The sequence below is a fragment of the Epargyreus clarus genome, unplaced genomic scaffold (genome assembly GCF_041222505.1).
Source record: "Epargyreus clarus isolate Ecla_fem2 unplaced genomic scaffold, WU_Ecla_fem_2.2 ptg000016l, whole genome shotgun sequence".
Classification (NCBI taxonomy): Eukaryota; Metazoa; Arthropoda; class Insecta; order Lepidoptera; family Hesperiidae; genus Epargyreus; species Epargyreus clarus.
The window spans coordinates 6520043-6539232 of NW_027332224.1; the positions used below are offsets into that span (position 1 = coordinate 6520043).

The 19190-nt window shown below is 35.2% G+C and overlaps 2 protein-coding genes across 2 annotated transcripts in view; both read left to right on the top strand.

The window, feature by feature from the left end:
- The window catches only part of Pdk (pyruvate dehydrogenase kinase), a 55359-nt gene extending 52951 nt beyond the window's left edge, over positions 1-2408 (top strand). The window contains exons 7-9 of the mRNA XM_073081701.1: positions 210-324; positions 1189-1298; positions 1921-2408. Of these exons, the coding sequence (XP_072937802.1) occupies positions 210-324; positions 1189-1298; positions 1921-2103 (408 nt within the window). The 3' untranslated portion in view covers positions 2104-2408. The remainder of the gene's footprint in view (positions 1-209; positions 325-1188; positions 1299-1920) is intronic.
- Positions 2409-15607: 13199 nt separating this feature from the next.
- The window catches only part of MetRS (methionyl-tRNA synthetase 1), a 34366-nt gene continuing 30783 nt past the window's right edge, over positions 15608-19190 (top strand). The window contains exons 1-3 of the mRNA XM_073081699.1: positions 15608-15812; positions 16977-17100; positions 17987-18140. Of these exons, the coding sequence (XP_072937800.1) occupies positions 15710-15812; positions 16977-17100; positions 17987-18140 (381 nt within the window). The 5' untranslated portion in view covers positions 15608-15709. The remainder of the gene's footprint in view (positions 15813-16976; positions 17101-17986; positions 18141-19190) is intronic.

Genomic DNA, 19190 nt, shown 5'->3' on the forward strand with positions numbered 1-19190 from the left:
TTTATAATCTAATATATAAAATTCTCGTGTCACAGTTTTCGTTGCCATACTCCTCCGAAACGGCTTGACCGATTTTGATGAAATTTTTTGTGCTTATCCGGTATCTATGAGAATCGGCCAACATCTATTTTTCATCCCCCTAAATGATAAGGGTTGTTCACCCTTAACATTTTTCGGGTCAGCTAGTAATGTGTATGTTCCACCCCCAGATGTCGGACCGGGGGGGCGGCATCCCCCGCAGCGTGACGGACCTGCTGTTCAAGTACATGTACAGCACCGCGCCGCAACCCTCCAAGTCGGATTCACATACTGTGCCTTTAGCTGGTGAGTTTATACACTTGAAGATACTTTATCATTTATTTGTTAATGTATACTAATATTATAAAGAGGAAAACTTTGCTTGTTTGTTTGATTGTAATGAATAGGCTCAAAAACTACTGGACCGATTTTAAAATTCTTTCACCATTCGAAAGCTACATTATCCACGAGTAACATAGGCTACATTTTATATGAAATATATTTGATAAATAGATTTTGAGGCGGTACAAAGTTTGCCGGGTCAGCTAGTATTTAATAATTTATTCAGTATAGTTCCCGCAAAACTGCTAGTCCGCTCTGAATATAATAGAAATGAATCGTGGCGCTATTAACGATTTGCTATTCAATTGTATGACTACACCTGCTCGCAACAACTTCAAAGCGGAGTAGCAGTTTGGCGCGGACTATACCTATACCTATTCAAGTGTTACAAATTTTAGATTATCATATTCTGCTATTAGTGCGATAAAATACAATGTTAATTAAATATTGCGTATAGAAAAACAACCATAAGAATTTTAAATAAAATTAGTTCTACAATTATTACTTAAAAAGACAATAATAATAAAAAATGTTTAATAATAAATATGTTCTTTCTTAAGTACATGTTTCTCATTCCATATAATGTTTTTCTTTACCGAAGTTGATGTATTCAGACCTTCTCAATTTGTTTTAAAGAACCATTAGGCTATTCTACATTTTACCGTGATACCCGAATATTGCTAAATCTAATTGAATTTTACAGATGAATAAATTATCGCAATCACCCAGGGCTTGACTAACAGATAATGCTATTATTAGGAATTAAGTTCAACCTTTGTAAAACTAAGTTACGGTCTTTGAAATTAAACCAATAAATATAAATTTCAGGTTACGGCTACGGTCTGCCAATATCTCGTTTATACGCACGATATTTCCACGGCGATCTGGTGCTGATGTCCTGCGAAGGGTATGGCACTGACGCTGTTATATACTTAAAGGTGAGTTTAAGGAGTACCATTTGATTCGATTCGATTATAAAGATGTAGTTTTTCCTCCCGTTGTTTTTATTCGACTGCTAAGGAAGGGTTTTGTGTTTCGCACATATATTGTATGTTTGCAAATTTCTTTATTACCTCGTATCTTCTAAACTGTATCATTATATTTGTTTTAAAAACCGAAAAGTGCTTAGATATATTAGATTATATTAGATAGATTAGAGGTTTTTAAAAACAAAATACATTTTTCTGCGTGAAATAGTAATATGTATGTTAAGAAAAAATAACCAGACCTATCAAGTAGGGTAGCAAAATAAAGAAAATAAAAAAGGATTACAAAAATATAAGTCTTTTAATTAAAAATAAATTGATTTAAAAAGTTATTGATAACTTAAAAATTGTCTCTTTTTCAATTTTTTTATTCAAAATAGAACCTATTTACAGAATTACAAAAAGTGCTTTGAATGTCAATACATCTACCACCACTTCACAAGGTGTTTCTGCAATCGGGTTTTTGATTTCTAAACTATTATTTGTATTGTAATTCATTTCATTACCACACCCTACATTATAATCTAGTCTACAGCCTACCAAAATAGACTATAACTTACCATTTTATTTACAGGCTCTCTCCAACGAAGCGAATGAGTTGCTACCAATATTCAATCGCACATCATCGAAATTCTACCGCCCGGTACCACAGATAGCTGATTGGTCTGGCTCTTTGAACACAGCGACCATATCACAGTGCAAGAACAAGGATAAGAATAAGGATAATATGTCCCCATCTGTCTCTCATACGCTTTAATGAGTGGCCACCCTTCTCCCAGTTCGGTAGGTAGGTAGGTAATGGGTGCTTTGAAGTTGTGTTGGGGTGAGTAGGAGTGGGGGTTTAAGTGTTGGATACATAAAGTGTAATGAGAATGTGTTGAGTGGGGGAGGGGGTAACCTATTCAATGTAATGAGAGTGGGGGAAAAGGGGGTAAGGAGTTGGAGCTATGGGGGAAGGAGTTGTTGGAGCAGTGTTCTGTTATACTGAGTGGGGGAGTGTGGGGTTCAGAAGTGTGTTGGATACACATATATTGTATAATGAGAGTGGGGGAAAGGGGGGTAAGGAGTTGAAGCTATGGGGGAAGGAGTTGTTGGAGCGGTGTTCTGTTATACTGGGTGGGGGAGTTTGGGGTTCAGAAGTGTGTTGGATACACATATATTGTATAATGAGAGTGGGGGAAAGGGGGGTAAGGAGTTGGAGCTATGGGGGAAGGAGTTGTTGGAGCAGTGTTCTGTTATACTGAGTGGGGGAGTGTGGGGTTTCTAAGTGTCTTGGATACTCATACAGTGTAATGAGAGTAGGGGAGAGAGGGTAAGGAGCTGTTGGAGTTATACTGGGAGTGATCATAGTGAGATTGGAGATGCAGAAGTGTGTTAGACACCTACACACCGTATTGAAAGTGGGGGTGTGGCGGTAAGGAGTTCTTGGAGCTGTGTTGAGTTATACTGTGTTATTATGTGTGTTTGGAGCGATCAGATTAAGATTGGGGCGTTCGGAAACAAGATTGGTTGTAAGCATTGTATATCACAGTGTGATGGATGTGTATGGTGGGTGATATCTGAAATTATTGGGCAGTTTCAACAGAAAGAGTTACTTTCTACTGTTGGTATCTATCACATGTGATACATATGTTTTGTATGTTGTTTATTTGGATGAAGTGTCAGTTATAATACTGATCGGCGAAACAAAGGGTCGGCTAGGCTCTATAATTGATGAACGATTTGCTAAGGGTGTCCAAAATAAATATTTTCGTAAAAAAAAGCTCCTCTTAAATGAATAAAGGCTTTGCTCGCCTAAGTAAAAGGGGTGGGGGGGGGGGGGGGCGGTCGCATAAATAAACATTGAATTGCCCAATGATTTTGGAATAGTCGGGATTTATTATAAGTACTAAATATAACTATGTAACTGTAGTGTAACTTTGTCAGTTTTATTTTTGGTAGTTAAGGTGGGTACTGGGGTACTTGGGTGCGGTTATATTAATATAATTTAATGGCGGTAATATTTTTTGTAGAAAAACTGCTGTTATAAAGTTTTCTCCGTTTTCACCCTACGGAGAACCGAATGCGCGCATCGTAGAGTGCTGAATACATACAAATAGGTTGTTTACATATTCGTGTTCGGCTATTCGTCTATACTCGACGAGGAAGTAACGTTGCATTTTAATTCGGCTAACTTTTAAAAACAAATACTGTGTCTATCGTAGTTCAACGGTTCACAGTTCATAAATGTCAAGAAACGTCATAAAATGTTCCCAGTCAGTACCCACCTTAAAAATGTAATTTAATGGTAAGAATAAGTTTGAATATCGAGTCAAGGCTGTGTTTCTCTTTCGTGCGTGTAAAGAGTAAGTGAGATAGAAGTATATTGGAGATCATGATGAATTCAAATGTATTTGATTAGGTCGCGTCTTAAAAAAATATTTCAAATTTATTTATAATTAGTATACACCCTGTATATTGAAACCTGTACGTGTGTTAGTATTGCTATCCTTTTCAGACATATAATGTAAGAGTGAGATAGAACCCATTCGTGGGGGCGGAGTACAATATTAAATTTAAGGTCGAAATATTATAGTTTTTCAACAAATATTAAATAATTGCACAAAAAATAAAATGTAAATTTTTAACACCCTTTAATATGTAATGCATACTCACGATACGCGGTTTTTAATTCATTAAAAATACAAGAGGAGTTCAAAAAGAGCTCTTCTTCAAAGCCGGCTATGCATTGGCGACTCCTCTGGTGTTGCAAATGTCCATAGGCGACGGTGACTGCTTTCCATCAGGTACCCCGTCTGCCTTATCGCTAGGTATAGTCAGCGCCAAACTGCTAGTCCGCTCTGAAGTTGTTGTACCAGGTTTAGTAATACAGTTTGCTATGGTAACGCGATTCATGCGTTTTTCTTTTTTCAGACGAAAAAGCAATTAGACAAAATGAAATAAAAAATCACGTATCGGGAGTACTCATTATATATAAAATGTTTTAGCACCCTGTATTGTTAGTGAGTACAGAGTGTGTTTTATTGTACATACTGATCATGTGATACTCGATTTAGGTGGTGTTTTGTGATATGCAACGAATGTTACGTACGAATAGATCTAGTAACGCATATTTTATGAAAAGGGCCGAAAAGTAATCAAAATTTTGTTTCTAGGCCAAAAAAAGTTGTTTATAATATTTTTATGCTTATCAATAAAATAATAACCATCATTTTCTAACAAGCAATTTTATTTAGAAAAAGATGGAAATTGATGTTGTGAAAATGGACTGTTTTTCGTCAGCAAACAACGTCTGATTATTTTTTTTTATTATTAATTACTTAGATACCAATATACAGGTTGTTCAATTATTTGAAATTTTAAAATACGATAATTAAAATTTAGTCAACAATTATTGACATTAATCTTTAATTAATTAAGAAACCCATATACGTTTCTTCTATTTTCTTCAATTTGAAGTATATTTTCTTGAATAATTTTCAAAGATATGATTTAACTAGATCTATTAAATGATGGTAGCCAATAAAATAACGAAAAAATAGAGAATATCAAAATTATTCTAAATATTATATAAGTTATGTAATAATTAGTTATATATTTTATAACATAATATAAGACACCATGTATCTTAATCCCAAGAGTCCAAATAACCTTATCAATGAATTTATGAATGAAATTATGAAATGATTTATTGATTGTTTTTTATATGATTTGAGTAGCCAACGAGCTTGCAATCGACTTAAATGGTAACCTAACTGTGGAAACGTATAACCAACTCCATATTGAAAGGTGGTAGAACCCTTTGTGGTTCGACTCCGGCGGCACCACCGCCACACCTATTTCTGCCTTATAACAGCAGTGTTAGGCGCTGCTGTGTTCCGGTTTGAAGGGTGTGGTAAGGGGGACAGACTTTTCCAAGGCGTTCCAGCTTAGTCCTCAGGGGTAGCGGCGCATCTGCGGCCGACCTCAGGTAGGAATATTTAATCCTATCTGGGGTTGATTACAGATGTCCATAGGCGGCAGTAGCCACTTACCATCAGGTGGACTGCATGCTCGTGTGCCACTCTTATATTATAAAAAAAAGACCCGTCTACCGAAATGCAAGACCTGCTTCATGGTAGATATACGTGTGACGGTGTTACCTCCCTGGTCGAACTATATTGGCTCTATCACCTTTCAAATTCTACTAATAGTAAAAATTACAGTAACTATACAGTTAAAAGATATCTGTATACCTTTGAGGGTGTTTGGATCTTTCAGTAGAGTTCTACCGAAAACCCTAATTCTTGTTTGACTCCAGAGGCAACGCCGTCACACCTATTTCTGTAATAACAACAGTGTTAAGCGCTGCTGTGTTCTGGTTTGAAGAGTGTGGTAAGGTAGACATACATATCCGAGGCGTTCCAGCTTAGTCCTCAGGGGCAGCGGCACATACAAATACGCCGCTACCCCTATACAGGGTGAATTTTTAAAACGGGCCTTCAGGGCCAAATCCGAAACTATAAGGATTAGCGAAAAATGCTGAAAGGAGTTACGAGACCGATTTTGATAAAAACTAAAACTGCATCATCAGTTTTTTAAAATATTTTTTTTCTTAGCCGGGAATCGAACGAGTTAATTTTGAAAAAAATTACACCTCTATATTATTCCACTATCTGATAGTGTCGCTTATAAGGATCAAATTCTAGGAAGTAATGTTATGTGACAAATTAAAGGAAAAGGAAAATTTTGAAGAAAATACGTATTTTTCCATACATTGGCATACTAATCCTTAAGGATTATACATAACAAATGATTTATGTATAATTCTTTAGAAACAGACATAAGTCATACCCTTGAAGAATTTGTTGGTTAATCAACTAATTATTCGATGTTATGACTATGACATACGGCTTAGTATGAGAAAGTAATAGTTTGGCAAATAAGTTACCGCCGTTTTTGGGATTTATTTTTTAATGTCTTATCGTTTGTTGTTTTTCAACTTCGTTTCAACGTTAAATATGATTTTCTATATCTCTTTTTTTAGTAAACACTCGGATTTGACTCTAAAAAGTAATTCTCGCAAATTGTCAACTTTACATCTGTATTAAACGAAACTCCGCCCATAGCAAGTAAATTTATTTTAATGGTCCTAAAAATAACATTAGCTAAGTCGAACATAAAAATATAAATTATTGGGAAACAAAACGTCCATTTCGAATGATTAGAAACATTGAGCCAAAAAAAATGTTACTACACGAAATGTTTAAATTGATGAATGGAGGGAACTTAACTGCCAAATTAATATGAAAAAATATGTATTTTCTTAAAATTGAGGCTTTTCCTTTAGTTTGTCATTTATCATTACTTTCCAGATTTTGATCCTTATAAGCAACACTATCAGATAGTGGAATAATATAGAGGATGCATTTTTTTTCAAAATGAACTCGTTCGATTCCCGGCTAGGGAAAAAGTTATTTAAAAAAAGTAATGATGCAATTTTAGTTTTTATCAAAATCGGCCTCGTAACTCCTTTCAGCATTTTTTGCTAATCCTTATAGTTTCGGATTTGGCCCTGAGGGCCCGTTTTAAAAATTCACCCTGTATATTCCTACCTGAGGTCGGCCACAGGGCCGATGTTACTCGTTTGTTATTTTAAAATTTATATTAGTCAATCATACTCATTGGAAAATACTTTGTGTTCAATTGATAATACAAAAAGATGCTACGGCTATTTACATTAGGGAATATATAATGTGTATTTATTTACTTTGAATTGAATAAGTAATATTGCTTTAAACCACTTACTTTAGGATGGTAGACACTTCGAATGCGTGACGATACTGTTTATAAGTAAAATGTAATGTAATATTGTCAAAGTTATGTATAATTATGTATATGTTTTTTTTTTTCGAAAATACTGCAATAATACGCTTTCTACACTCACAGCCCCACACTAGGATTCCCTGTGTCGTGGGTGCCATGGACACACACACAGACAAATACACAAACACCCAGACCCAGAAACAAAAATCTAAATTCATCATTTAAATATCTGTCTGGCCGGGGATCGAACCCGGGACCCTTTGCGCGTCAGGCCGATATGGTGACCGCTCCGCCACGCGGGTCGGTATGTATCTGTGCAGTGGCGTAACTATAGGGTTAGGGTTTGGGAGCCCCAAAAGCTCAAAATTGACCAGAATATATTTCCATTTAATTCAGACATAGTCCGTATTTTGTTAGTATTGATATAGCACTTAAAAACCTATGTACATGTAAATATAAATCAGCGAAAAATTATTTTTCTTGAAATGTTTATAGGTATACTCCGCGCCAAACTTCTAGTCCGCTCTGAAGTTGTTGCGAGCAAGTGTAGTCATACAATTTGCTATGGCGACGCGATTCATTTCTATATTCAGAGCGGACTGGCAGTTTTACGCGGTATACATGTGCATGAAAAAAAAGCCAGGGGGGTTACTACCATCTCTTAAAACAATATTATTTTAAGCATACATTGAAATTTCGTACCAGACCTGTTTTAAGGAGGTCGTGGTACGACACAAAATAATGTTGATGCAATATTGAAATAAAACTTTCCTGAACTATGATGGTTTTTAAAAGATGGTGGTAGGCCCCCTGGACCAATCAATCTCTAATGTACGTATTCGTGATCGAACTTCTTAGGGCCCCAATGAACTTGCCACGGGTCATACAGTATAGTTACGCCACTGTTTGTATGGCCGATGGGCGACATCCCAACGGTACTATAAAATACTACTCATAATAGCAATGTAAGCTTCGTACATCGAATATATTAGTAGAGGATCCCAGTATAGGACCACCTTCACCGAGTAAGTTAATGGATGAAACGTTTTTATAACATTTTCTTTAATATAGGAGTAGCAGACGAACATGCAGTCCACCTGATGGTAAGTGGCTACTGCCGCCCATGGACATCTGTAATCAACCCCAGATAGGACTAGATATTCCTACCTGAGGTCGGCCACAGATGCGCCGCTACTTCCGAGGATTAAGCTGGAACGTCTCGGAAAAGTATATCTCCCTTAGCACACCCTTCAAACCGGAACACAGTAGCGCCTAACACTGCTGTTATGAGGCAGTAATAGGTGTTCACAAAGGGTTCTACCACCTTAAATATGACAAAAAGTATATTGCAAATGGGTTGACTAAAAAATTCAGTCCAGAATATGATTAATATTTTTTTCTCAAACATTTCACTGGTTTCGTTAATTGAAAAATTACATACTGAACAAAAGTATGAAGCCTATATAATATGCAAACGTTAGGTTGACTATTTTTTCCTGTCACAACCAACTTCTTTACCTGTCTATACCCGCTTACCCAAGGGTTGTGACAGGAAAAGAATAGTCAGCTTAACATTTGCATATTCTATAGGCTTCATACTTTCGATTGGTATGTAATTTGTCCATAAACCAGATCAGTGAAATGTTTAAGAATTTATTTTCCTTAAGTCTAAAGAAATCATATTCTGGACTGAATTTTTTTAGACAACCCATTTGCATTATATAATTATCGACATATTTAATTCGACTAAAAATACTTTTCATTCATCAACCAGCTCGGTGAAGGTCGTTTTATATAGGGATCTTAGACCATATTAAAAAAAAGTAGTTAGGAGAACAGAGAATAAGTAATAATAGAAATTTCTTACGTTTTTAGAATGTTGTCTATTTATCTTGTAAGCAAGTTTATAATATTCATTAGTTTCATTGATTTAAACTATTGGGTGATAATATTATTAATATTGTTAATAATTTCTATAATCCATTATAAAGTTGCAAATCAGTAGACTTAAGTTGCAAAGTACAATTTGTCTTAAGGGCTCACTTATGGAGGCATTACTTGGTCTTAAAATTACAGTAAAAATATACAAAGTCGGTATCAAAGTATAGGTAGAAATATCCAAATTAATTTTTATACCATATTTTTTATAGTATGACGTCACAGAATATTAACTTATTTTCTTGGAAACCGTTTTTTAAATAGATGTAGTTATAAAAAGGGTTTGAGTAAATACTCTTTTAAATAGTTTTAAATCCTTTTAAAATTAATCCAGACTAACGCCCGATATTAACAATCGATCTATCCAATGTTTAACCTACAAAAGAACAGCATAAGAAATTAGTTTATCCTAAATTTTATCTTCATACTAGATATACTCAAATTTCGTTATTTAGTAGGTGAAATTTGGATAGATTGAGTATTAATAACGGACCTAAGATTACAGTAGAATTATAAAATACTGCCACATTTTAATACCAAGTGTTGTCAAAATACTAAATATAAAATGGTGATTAATTTTCAGTGCACAATATTCCAATTTGATATTATTTTTATATTATTTTATACTCTGTAGGGATTGAAGTATATTTGATTTTGGATTTTAGTACTTATGCAGTTTTGTTCACGTTGTTTGTATGTTTCTATTTAGAAACTTAGTTCGACTACCGTACTGTAGATGTACCACTGACACATCTACAGCCATAAAACATCCGTGTAAACTACTGTACCCTTACCATGAGTTTTCAAAACATCCCACAATTTTTCGTTACGTTTACTCAATCCATTATTCTGTTCCGTTTGCTTCAGTAGACTGAGTAAACGTAACAATAAGTAAGTGCTCAAGTCTTTTTGTCTCCCTCACATGTTCGCTAAAAAGAGAGACAAAACATAAAGCGCCATTTTGTCAATTTAGACATTTAATGTTACGTTACTGACACTATAGTTCTGAGACAATCCGCTAGGGGCGCTGATTGGAATTTGTATGGGCAAATACGTAAACAAATACCAAAGCAGTCATATTTGTCAAAACGTAAAAACTCATGGTAAGGGTACTGGTCTTGTTTGAAGGGCGTGGTAAGGCAGTCAATAATGAGGTGTTCCAAATTAGTCTTTATAATATTTTATTAAAATGGGCGTGAACGGCCAAATGTAAACTGAAAGACCTAAAAGGAACCAAGGAAAACTGAAAAGTAATCTAAATTATGTTCCGATAACAGGTATTTTTTCGATAACAGTTATTTTTAAAGGAATCTTAGATGCTTATCAGCAAAATCATATGCATCAATTTCTAAAGTTTTTGCCATTGTTAAAAAAATGTGTTGATTAGCATTTAAGATTTTTAATAGATATTAGTTTTTGCTAGCAAACGAAATTTTATTTACTTTTCAGTGTTCCTAAAATAAGGAATAAGTACGTGCGTAAATAATAACCATAAGGTATAGCGAAACTGGTAAAAAAATCTATTTTTCTAACCGGGAATCGAATGCTTGTTTTTGAAAAAAATACACGCTGTATTAATAAAATCGGATAATATACATGACAATTTCTGATGCCAAGAATTATTTTTTGTAAAACTAAATAGTAAATAATAAAAACTTAAATCGACCCTACGACCTGTTCAAACATTTTGTGCTTGTCATTATTACTAGCTGTGCCCCGCGGTTTCACCCGCGTTAAAATGAAATTGGCACAGCTAGTTCTAAAATATAAGTAGCCTAAGTTACATCAGCTACCGTACATAAAGTCCCGTCATAATCGGTCCAGCCATTTCAGAAATTAGCCAGAATAAACACACAGACAGACAGACAAAAATTGTAAAAAATGTTATTTTGGTGTATGTACCATATGTATATTCATATGCATGTAGTAAAAAGCGGATATTTCAATGTTAAAAACAGACACTCCAATTTTATTTATATCTACACTATCTACACTAATATTATAAAGAGGAAAACTTTGTTTGGTGTAATGAATAGGCTCAAAAACTACTGGACCGATTTTAAAAATTCTTTCACCATTCGAAAGCTACATTATCCACGAGTAACATAGGCTATATTTTATATGAAATATACTTGATAAATAGATTTTGAGGCGGTACAAAGTTTGCCGGGTCAGCTAGTGTATAGATAAAGCCATCCACGCCCATTTAAAGAATCATCCTGTATAGTGATATAATTTAGAAGCACTATAAGTTCAAAATTTATGGCCTAAATGTAATTGATGAGCAATATTATTGTTTCTATTTGAAAAATAGTTTTAAAATACAATAATAAATATTAATAATGTAAATTTATTTGAATTAGTGGTAGCGTGTGGACCACGGTACTCCAGAGTAGATAATTAGAGTGAGAGCTGATGGAGCATTTTTCTTTTGTTTTTTTCCTTCCTGGCTGCAGAGGGTAATGTTGTGAGAATATGTCTTAGATAAGTAAAATACATAGATTGATCACTCCTAACAAGAAAGTGTAAACAGTTTAGAAAATTGAAAGTGTTGCCACGTCTCCATTCTAAAATGTCCCTAAAATCTTTGAAATACTTATTTATTACGTAAATTACGTAGTATTAGTCATTTATACTTATATTTTACAAAAAAAAAATCTTTATTTGTCAAGAATGCAAACAATATATGACATAATCATCATTTTGTGGCTTCATTCAATTTCAAGGCGGTGAAGTATCTTTCTATTTTACTTATCAAAGGCGTATGTAATATGTGTGTATGTCTCATTCTTTGTCACGCTGCAGCACAAACGGCTTGACGGATTTTAAGTAAGAGGTGTCGTTGGATTCGTCTTAATCGCGGGAGTGACATAGGCTATATTTTTAAGCAGTTGGGATTTCTCTTTTAATAATTATTGTCTATTTATGTTTTTCGAAAAATGCGTATGCGTGATGATAGTGAATCAAAAACGCTCCATGACGTCTCACCCTAAAGAAATAGATTTGATGTCAACTAAATGGCCCGATACAAGGTTTATAATGTGATGGGTTCGCTTTTAACGTATGTGAGTTATGTGTAGAGTAATAATGGGAGGAATGCCGACTAATCTTAGTTTTTTTTTATTTCTGCTATGGAAGAGCCTTTAATCTAGTGGTCAGATCATAGAAAAGATGGACAAAGCCTCTGTAAATAGATATTAAAGCTTTAATGACTTTCATACAAATTTCATACATGATTTTCATAGCGCACACATCCAAATAACGATAGCGTTTTGTATAAACAGAATCTTTGATAAATTATTTTGTGAAAAGCTTAAAGAAAAAAAGAATTAAAAATATTTGTATGCGTGAGTTTTGTAAAGTACGATAAATTGTATTTTATAAAAAGTTCATCATTCACAAAACAGCTGCTTATAATGCTTAGTCTATCTTTTTTGGTCTGTGATCTGGATATTTTCTCTGAATTATGTCTTATTTTACCGCTTACTTCATAAATTTGTTGTATGTAAATTATTTACATACATTTTTCATTATTTTTGTATGAATGAATGGACATTTTTGTTTATTTTATAATATTATATTGGGTTGAAAGATAAAATAATGCATGATTTATGTGTACATAATTATGTAATGCATTTTTGATAATTTTCTGTATTTTAAGTTGTTATTCCAAAATATTTATGTAATTTAATGGAATAGTATAGTGATGTAATCTAGGGAGAAATTGTTTACTTTTTATGAATAAACTTCTATAATAAAGTATTGTTTTTGATTTTAGTTTAATCAACGAATTATTATAGGAACCTTTAAAAAGTCATAGATTAGTAAAGATTACTCACTCCTAACAAGAAAACGTAACCAGTTTTGACTATTGTAATAGTTGCGTAAAAATTTTTGCCACGTCTCCGTGCTAAAATGTCCCTAAAATATTTGAAATAATTATTATTAAAATTATAATTATTATAATTATTATTATAATTATTCCTCTTCTAGCGGAAATTCAAAAAGAAATGCCTGAAATATTTGACTACATGTGGCAGTGTTATGGTACCCCATCAAAATTATTATTTGGCGATAAAGTTATTGAATCTTGTGTGGGATGTCAGCAAGGCGACCCTCTTGGCCCAGTTATGTTTAGTCTGGCAATACAACCAATTATTACACAACTAAATTCAAAATTTAATGTATGGTACCTTGATGATGGTTCTTTGGGAGGAAATGCATCAACTGTATTGGAGGACCTTCAATTTATAATTGATCGCTTTAACCAAATTGGTTTAAATGTGAAATTTTTTTTTCGGACAAATTATCAGTCGAAAGTTGTCATTATATTTACGAACAATTTAATTTATTATCTCCAAATATAACTATTGTAGATAAAGAAAATTTAACGTTATTAGGTGCTCCAATATTTGAAGATGCATTTTTGCCCATTATAAATTCTAAATTGACACACTTTGAATTAAATTCGGAACGACTTTACGACATAAAACCGCATATGGCTATCTACATTTTACGCCTTTGCCTATTCGCACCTAAATTCTTGTACTTACTTCGTTGTTGTCCTATTTGGAAATTTCCTACGTTTACTCACATTTTAGACTTATCATTAAAAAATTGTGTGTCCAAAATTCTAAATTTACAATTTGATGATCGTTCCTGGATGCAGGCAACTCTTCCGATTAAGTTCGGTGGCATAGGTATCCGCAGGACGGAAAGTTTGGCGCTCCCGGCTTTCCTGGCCTCTTGTCATAGTACGACTACCCTCATCGCCGACATCTTAAACATTTCTATGGATGATGTTCGGGTAGCGTACATGTCGGAGGCTACGGAGGCCTGGAGTGCTTTATTTCCGTCTGAAGATACCTCAATTATAGATAAATCTAAACAATACATTTGGGATATGCCAGCAATTAAATCTGTTTTTGCCTGCCTTCTTGAACGATGTTCGGATAACTTCGATAGGGCCCGTTTACTAGCTGTTGCCCAAAGCGAGTCAGGCTATTGGTTACATGCGCTACCGTCTAGTAATATTGGCACCGTGCTGGATCCAGTTACCTTAAGAATCTCTGTAGGTCTCCGGCTCGGTGCCAAGGTATGCGAGTCTCACTTTTGTCCGTGTGGGCAGGCGGTGGACACGTTGGGTCGGCATGGCTTGTCCTGTACCAGGAGTGCCGGTCGGCTTTATCGTCACGGGACTCTTAACGATCTTATTCGTCGTGCTCTTGCTACCGTTTCTGTACCAGCGACACTGGAACCTTCTGGTCTATTCAGAGACGATGGCAAGAGACCCGATGGTATCACTTTGGTGCCGTGGAGTCTCGGACGACCCCTGGTATGGGACGCGACCTGTGTCGACACTCTAGCCCCATCTCACGTTGGTAATACCTCTGTGAGCGCTGGGGCTGCAGCCGACCATGCCCAGATACTAAAGCGCCGCAAATATAGTAATATATTGGATAATTATTTGTTTGCGGCGCTTGCAGTAGAGACAATGGGTCCATGGTCACCTGACATGAAGAAATTCATGTCAGATATGTCGACCAGACTTGTCCTCGCTTCTGGTGACCAAAGAGCTGGCGGCTACTTCGCCCAAAGATTGAGCCTAGCAGTGCAGCAAGGGAACGCCGCCAGCGTTTTGGGAACCATGCCTCACACGGCAATTTTAGATGGTTTGTTTTATTTATAGTGATTATTGTTTTTATTCCCCTTTTTTGTATATATTATTATGTACATAAATATAGTTATAATATAGTTATTGTAATATGTTTTTTTTATAAATAATGTAATGTAGATATATTTAAAGTTTGTTGCAATAAAGATGTATCAGGTTTTTATTATTTATTTATTATATAAATTACGCAGTATTAGTTATTTATTCGTAAATTATCTCTAAAAATGTTTTTATTTGTAAAGAATTCAAAAAAAGAATTTACAAATAAGCCGTTTGTGGCTTCATTCAATTTCAAGGCGGCGAAGTATCTTTACTAATCTATGAAAAAAGTATGAAAAGTTAATTACGCACATCAATTCGGACACCTTTTGCATTTACTGAATTTTATCAGTTCAGAATTCAGTTGCAATCCATATTTTATTTTAATTATAGTGATCTGGAAGATAAGATTTAAACAGAAAATGGTATTTAAAATCCATAGTTAAAACTTGCAATTTTCTTACCAATATGAGTAGAATCTGTAAAGATTCTTGTTTTAATGCTCGTTGATCAGTTTTACCGCCAAATGCATCATTGCACGTATTATTATGCTATATCGTCTACCAGTGTTAATACCAGACTAGAATTCTTTTTCTATAAATATAATAATATTTTTATCTTACGTCTAAATATGTAATAAATAATATACAAATGTAGGTAATACGATTACGTATTTTCAATTATAACACATTACAAAATAAATCCTTTAGACACTTTGAGATACATAAGGGCTGTATGCTTAATTACTTGCGTCAATATTATTTGAACATGTGTCATTGTCGATCTGTCATTTATTCCACCTTGCGCTGCCAACGCCAGCCAGCTGTCATTCGGCGAAGTGATACTTAGCGAGGTTATGTTCGTAAAGGGAAAATAAATATATAAAGTGTTTGGAAGAAATATAAAAATGAAGATTTATACCAACGATAATAATACAGCAACGCTGAAGTTGCTAATTGCGGCTAACTTAGCGGGAAAGAAGATTGAGTTAGTGCGCTCATCTTTCGAAGGTATTTCAATATTTATTGTTATTATAACATAAATTGCCACATTTCTGGAGGTTTTCAGTCTATAAGGAAGCTTTCGTAGTTCTGTGTGATCTTTTCCTATTTGTTCCAATTTTGAAAGTGTTTTTCTCGTTATTTGAATTCCATTATGTTGCATCAGATCAAGCTTTACCATAATGCTAGTCATACAAAATTTTAATTTTCCTTATTTCTAGTTCCTGTATACAATATTCCCATGAACTAAATTAATTTTCCTGTTATTATTTAAAATTTACGTACATAATCAAATGTTAATCATATTTAAATTAAAATAATAAGTGTTATTTGTTGAAAATAAGTAAATATTATAATCTACATTTAAGTAAAATAGTAGTAATCTAAATTATAGAAAAATTATTGTCATAGGTTACTGAACTCATTGGTAATGTTTTCTTGTTGTTCTTCTTGTCAAATATTTGAAATAAAAAAGAGGTGTCTGAGCTAAGAAAATAAGATTTTATTATTTAAATAATTACACAATCCCATATTTTAACGTTATTAATTTATTGTTGGAATGGGTAATTAAAAATTAAACATCAAATATGAACACTTGAAGGGTAATCCTTTCCTTTTTGTAATGTCGTTAAGAACCTTAAGGGCTATTTACCATGCACTGGCTCACCACTACACCAGCTCCGAGCAGGGCTGCACGTCCGATCCGTATCTCGTACGTCACCAGACTGACTTTGACAGCTACCCTCTACAGCCGCGTTTCCCAACCTGTGGTCCGCGGACCCCTGGGGGTCCGTGAGTATATGTAAGGGGGTCCGCGGTGTCATCTCCGGACCACACATAAATTGCCCATTAAATGCAAAACAGTTGCTAAACGAAAAATCAGTAAACCAGTTTTATTAGAAAAATGTGATGTAAGCTCACGGTATTTTAAAAAATTAAAAAGAATGTATCCAATGATGTATAACACTATTATTAATCTAGAAAAAAAAAGAAAATACATAAATTGGTCTTTCAAATTATGTTTTGGCGGGAATTGCTTTTTTTATTTTTTTTGCTCTTCATTTTATTAAGGGAGTCCGTGAAAAATGTGCTTGATTTCCCAAGGGTCCGTGGACTGAAAAAGGATGGGAAACGCTGTATTAATGATTAGTTAATGAGTTATTTGTATTCCAGCAATGCCCCCTGGGCCCCGGAGCCTACCTCACCTGGAAGTGGACAGTGTACTCCATTTCTTCTCCAGCAACGCAGCAGTGCAGTACCTCTTTCCCATTCTAGATCTCTCTCAGGATGGCAAGTGGTGAGTAGGATTTTTGGATTAATCTAAGCTAGTAATTATGAATATTGTAAATGTTAATTATTGTCCGACTCATGGATTAGTAAAGATTACTCACTCCTAACAAGAAAATGTAACCAGTTTTGGCAATTGAAATTGTCACATTCATCTATTTTCGTGTTTGAAAAATATTAAAAAAATGTAGTTTTTAGATCATTTACGAATGAAACGATATTTCTCTGCACTTTTTCTTCGATTTCGTGTTTTTGCACGTCTTTACTGCACATGTCGGCATTGTTCCGTGTAAATAACACCATGACAGCCATTACACAACTGACAATGTGTCTATGCTCTATGTATTGAAGGTTGTAGAGCCCTTTGTGGTTCGACTCTGGCGGCTGGCGGCACCACCGCCACACCTATTTCAGCCTAATAACAGCAGTGTTAGGCGCTGCTGTGTTCTGTTCTGAAGGGTGTGGTAAGGGAGACATACTTTTCTGAGGAGTTCCAGCTTAGTCCTCAGGGGTAGCGGCGCATCTGTGGCCGACCTCAGGTAGGAATATCTAATCTTATCTGGGGTTGATTACAGAGGTCCATGGACGGCAGTAGCCACTTACCATCAGGTGGACTGCATGCTCGTCTGCTACTCCTATATTATAAATATACAGGGTGAATTTTTAAAACGGGCCTTCAGGGCCAAATCCGAAAGTATAAGGATTAGCGAAAAATGCTGAAAGGAGTTACGAGGCCGATTTTGATAAAAACGAAAACTGAATCATTAGTTTTTTAAATTATTTTTTTTCCCTAGCTGGAAATCGAACGAGTTCATTTTGGAAAAAATACACCCTGTAAGTCTGTATAATATAAAATAGCTGACATAAATCTAAACTACCTATAATTTGTCCCCCAGTAAGCAGATGCTAGAATGGGAAGCGACGCGCCTCCAACCAGCTGTGGCGGCGGTCCTCGCGGCCAAGACAGTGGCGTCTGATCTCAAACAGACTCTGCAGACCATGGTCATTGTCATCGAGAGTACCTTGAAGACCTATGAGTTTATACTTGGGGTGAGTATATAAGATAGTAATAAATCAATCTTAAAAGGCAGTGATAGCCTAGTGGTTAAGAAACTCGGCCTCTCGATCGAGGTGTCCGAGGCTCAAATCCTAGGCACGCACCTATGATTTTTCGAAATTATGTGCGTATTAGAATTAATTATAACTTGCTAAAACGGTGAAGGAAAACGTCGTGAGGAAACCTGCATACCTGAGAGATTTATAAAAAAAAATCTCAAAGCTATGTGAAGTCTACCAATACGCACTTGGCCAGCGTGGTGGACTATGGCCTAATCCTTCTCATTCTGAGAGACCCGTGCCCAGCAGTGGGACAGTAATGGGTTGATGACAAATCAATCTTAATTTTTGTCTACTAAAAGTAAAAATTGTTAAATTAACATTGTTATCTTTGGTTCTACAACAAAAATATATAGAAGCTAATTTATAGGTGAGATGGAAATTGTTCTTACCTATTTTCTGTGTGAAGAATAGTTCGACTGATAGGTTCGAATTCCTGGCATGCCCTCTGGTTATTTGCAGTTATATGCATATTACATAAATTTTTGACGACCCGCGTGGCGGAGCGGTCACCATACCGGTCTGACACGCAGAAGGTCTCGGGTTCCAGCCCCGGCCAGACGGATATCTAAATGATGAATTTAGATTTCTATTTCTGGGTCTGGGTGTTTGTGTATTTGTCTATGTGTGTGTCCATGGCACCCACGATACAGGGAATCCTAGTGTGGGACTGTGAGTGTAGAAAGCGTTCGTTTTTTCTATTCTTTTTATATTTAACCTAACGATAAGGTAGACGTGCTACCTGGTGGAAAGCAGTCAACGTCGCCTATGGACATTTGCAACACCAGAGGATTCGCTAATACATCGCCGGCTTTGTAGGAGAGCTCTTTTTGCACCTCTCTTTAAGAGCTCCATGTTATAGCGCTCCGGGAATACCTCAGGAGGAAGTTTATTCCACATTTTGCACGTACGCGGCAAAAATGACCGTGCAAACCGAAACGTCCCCAACTGGTCCAGTTGATGTGGATGGAACTTCATTCTTCG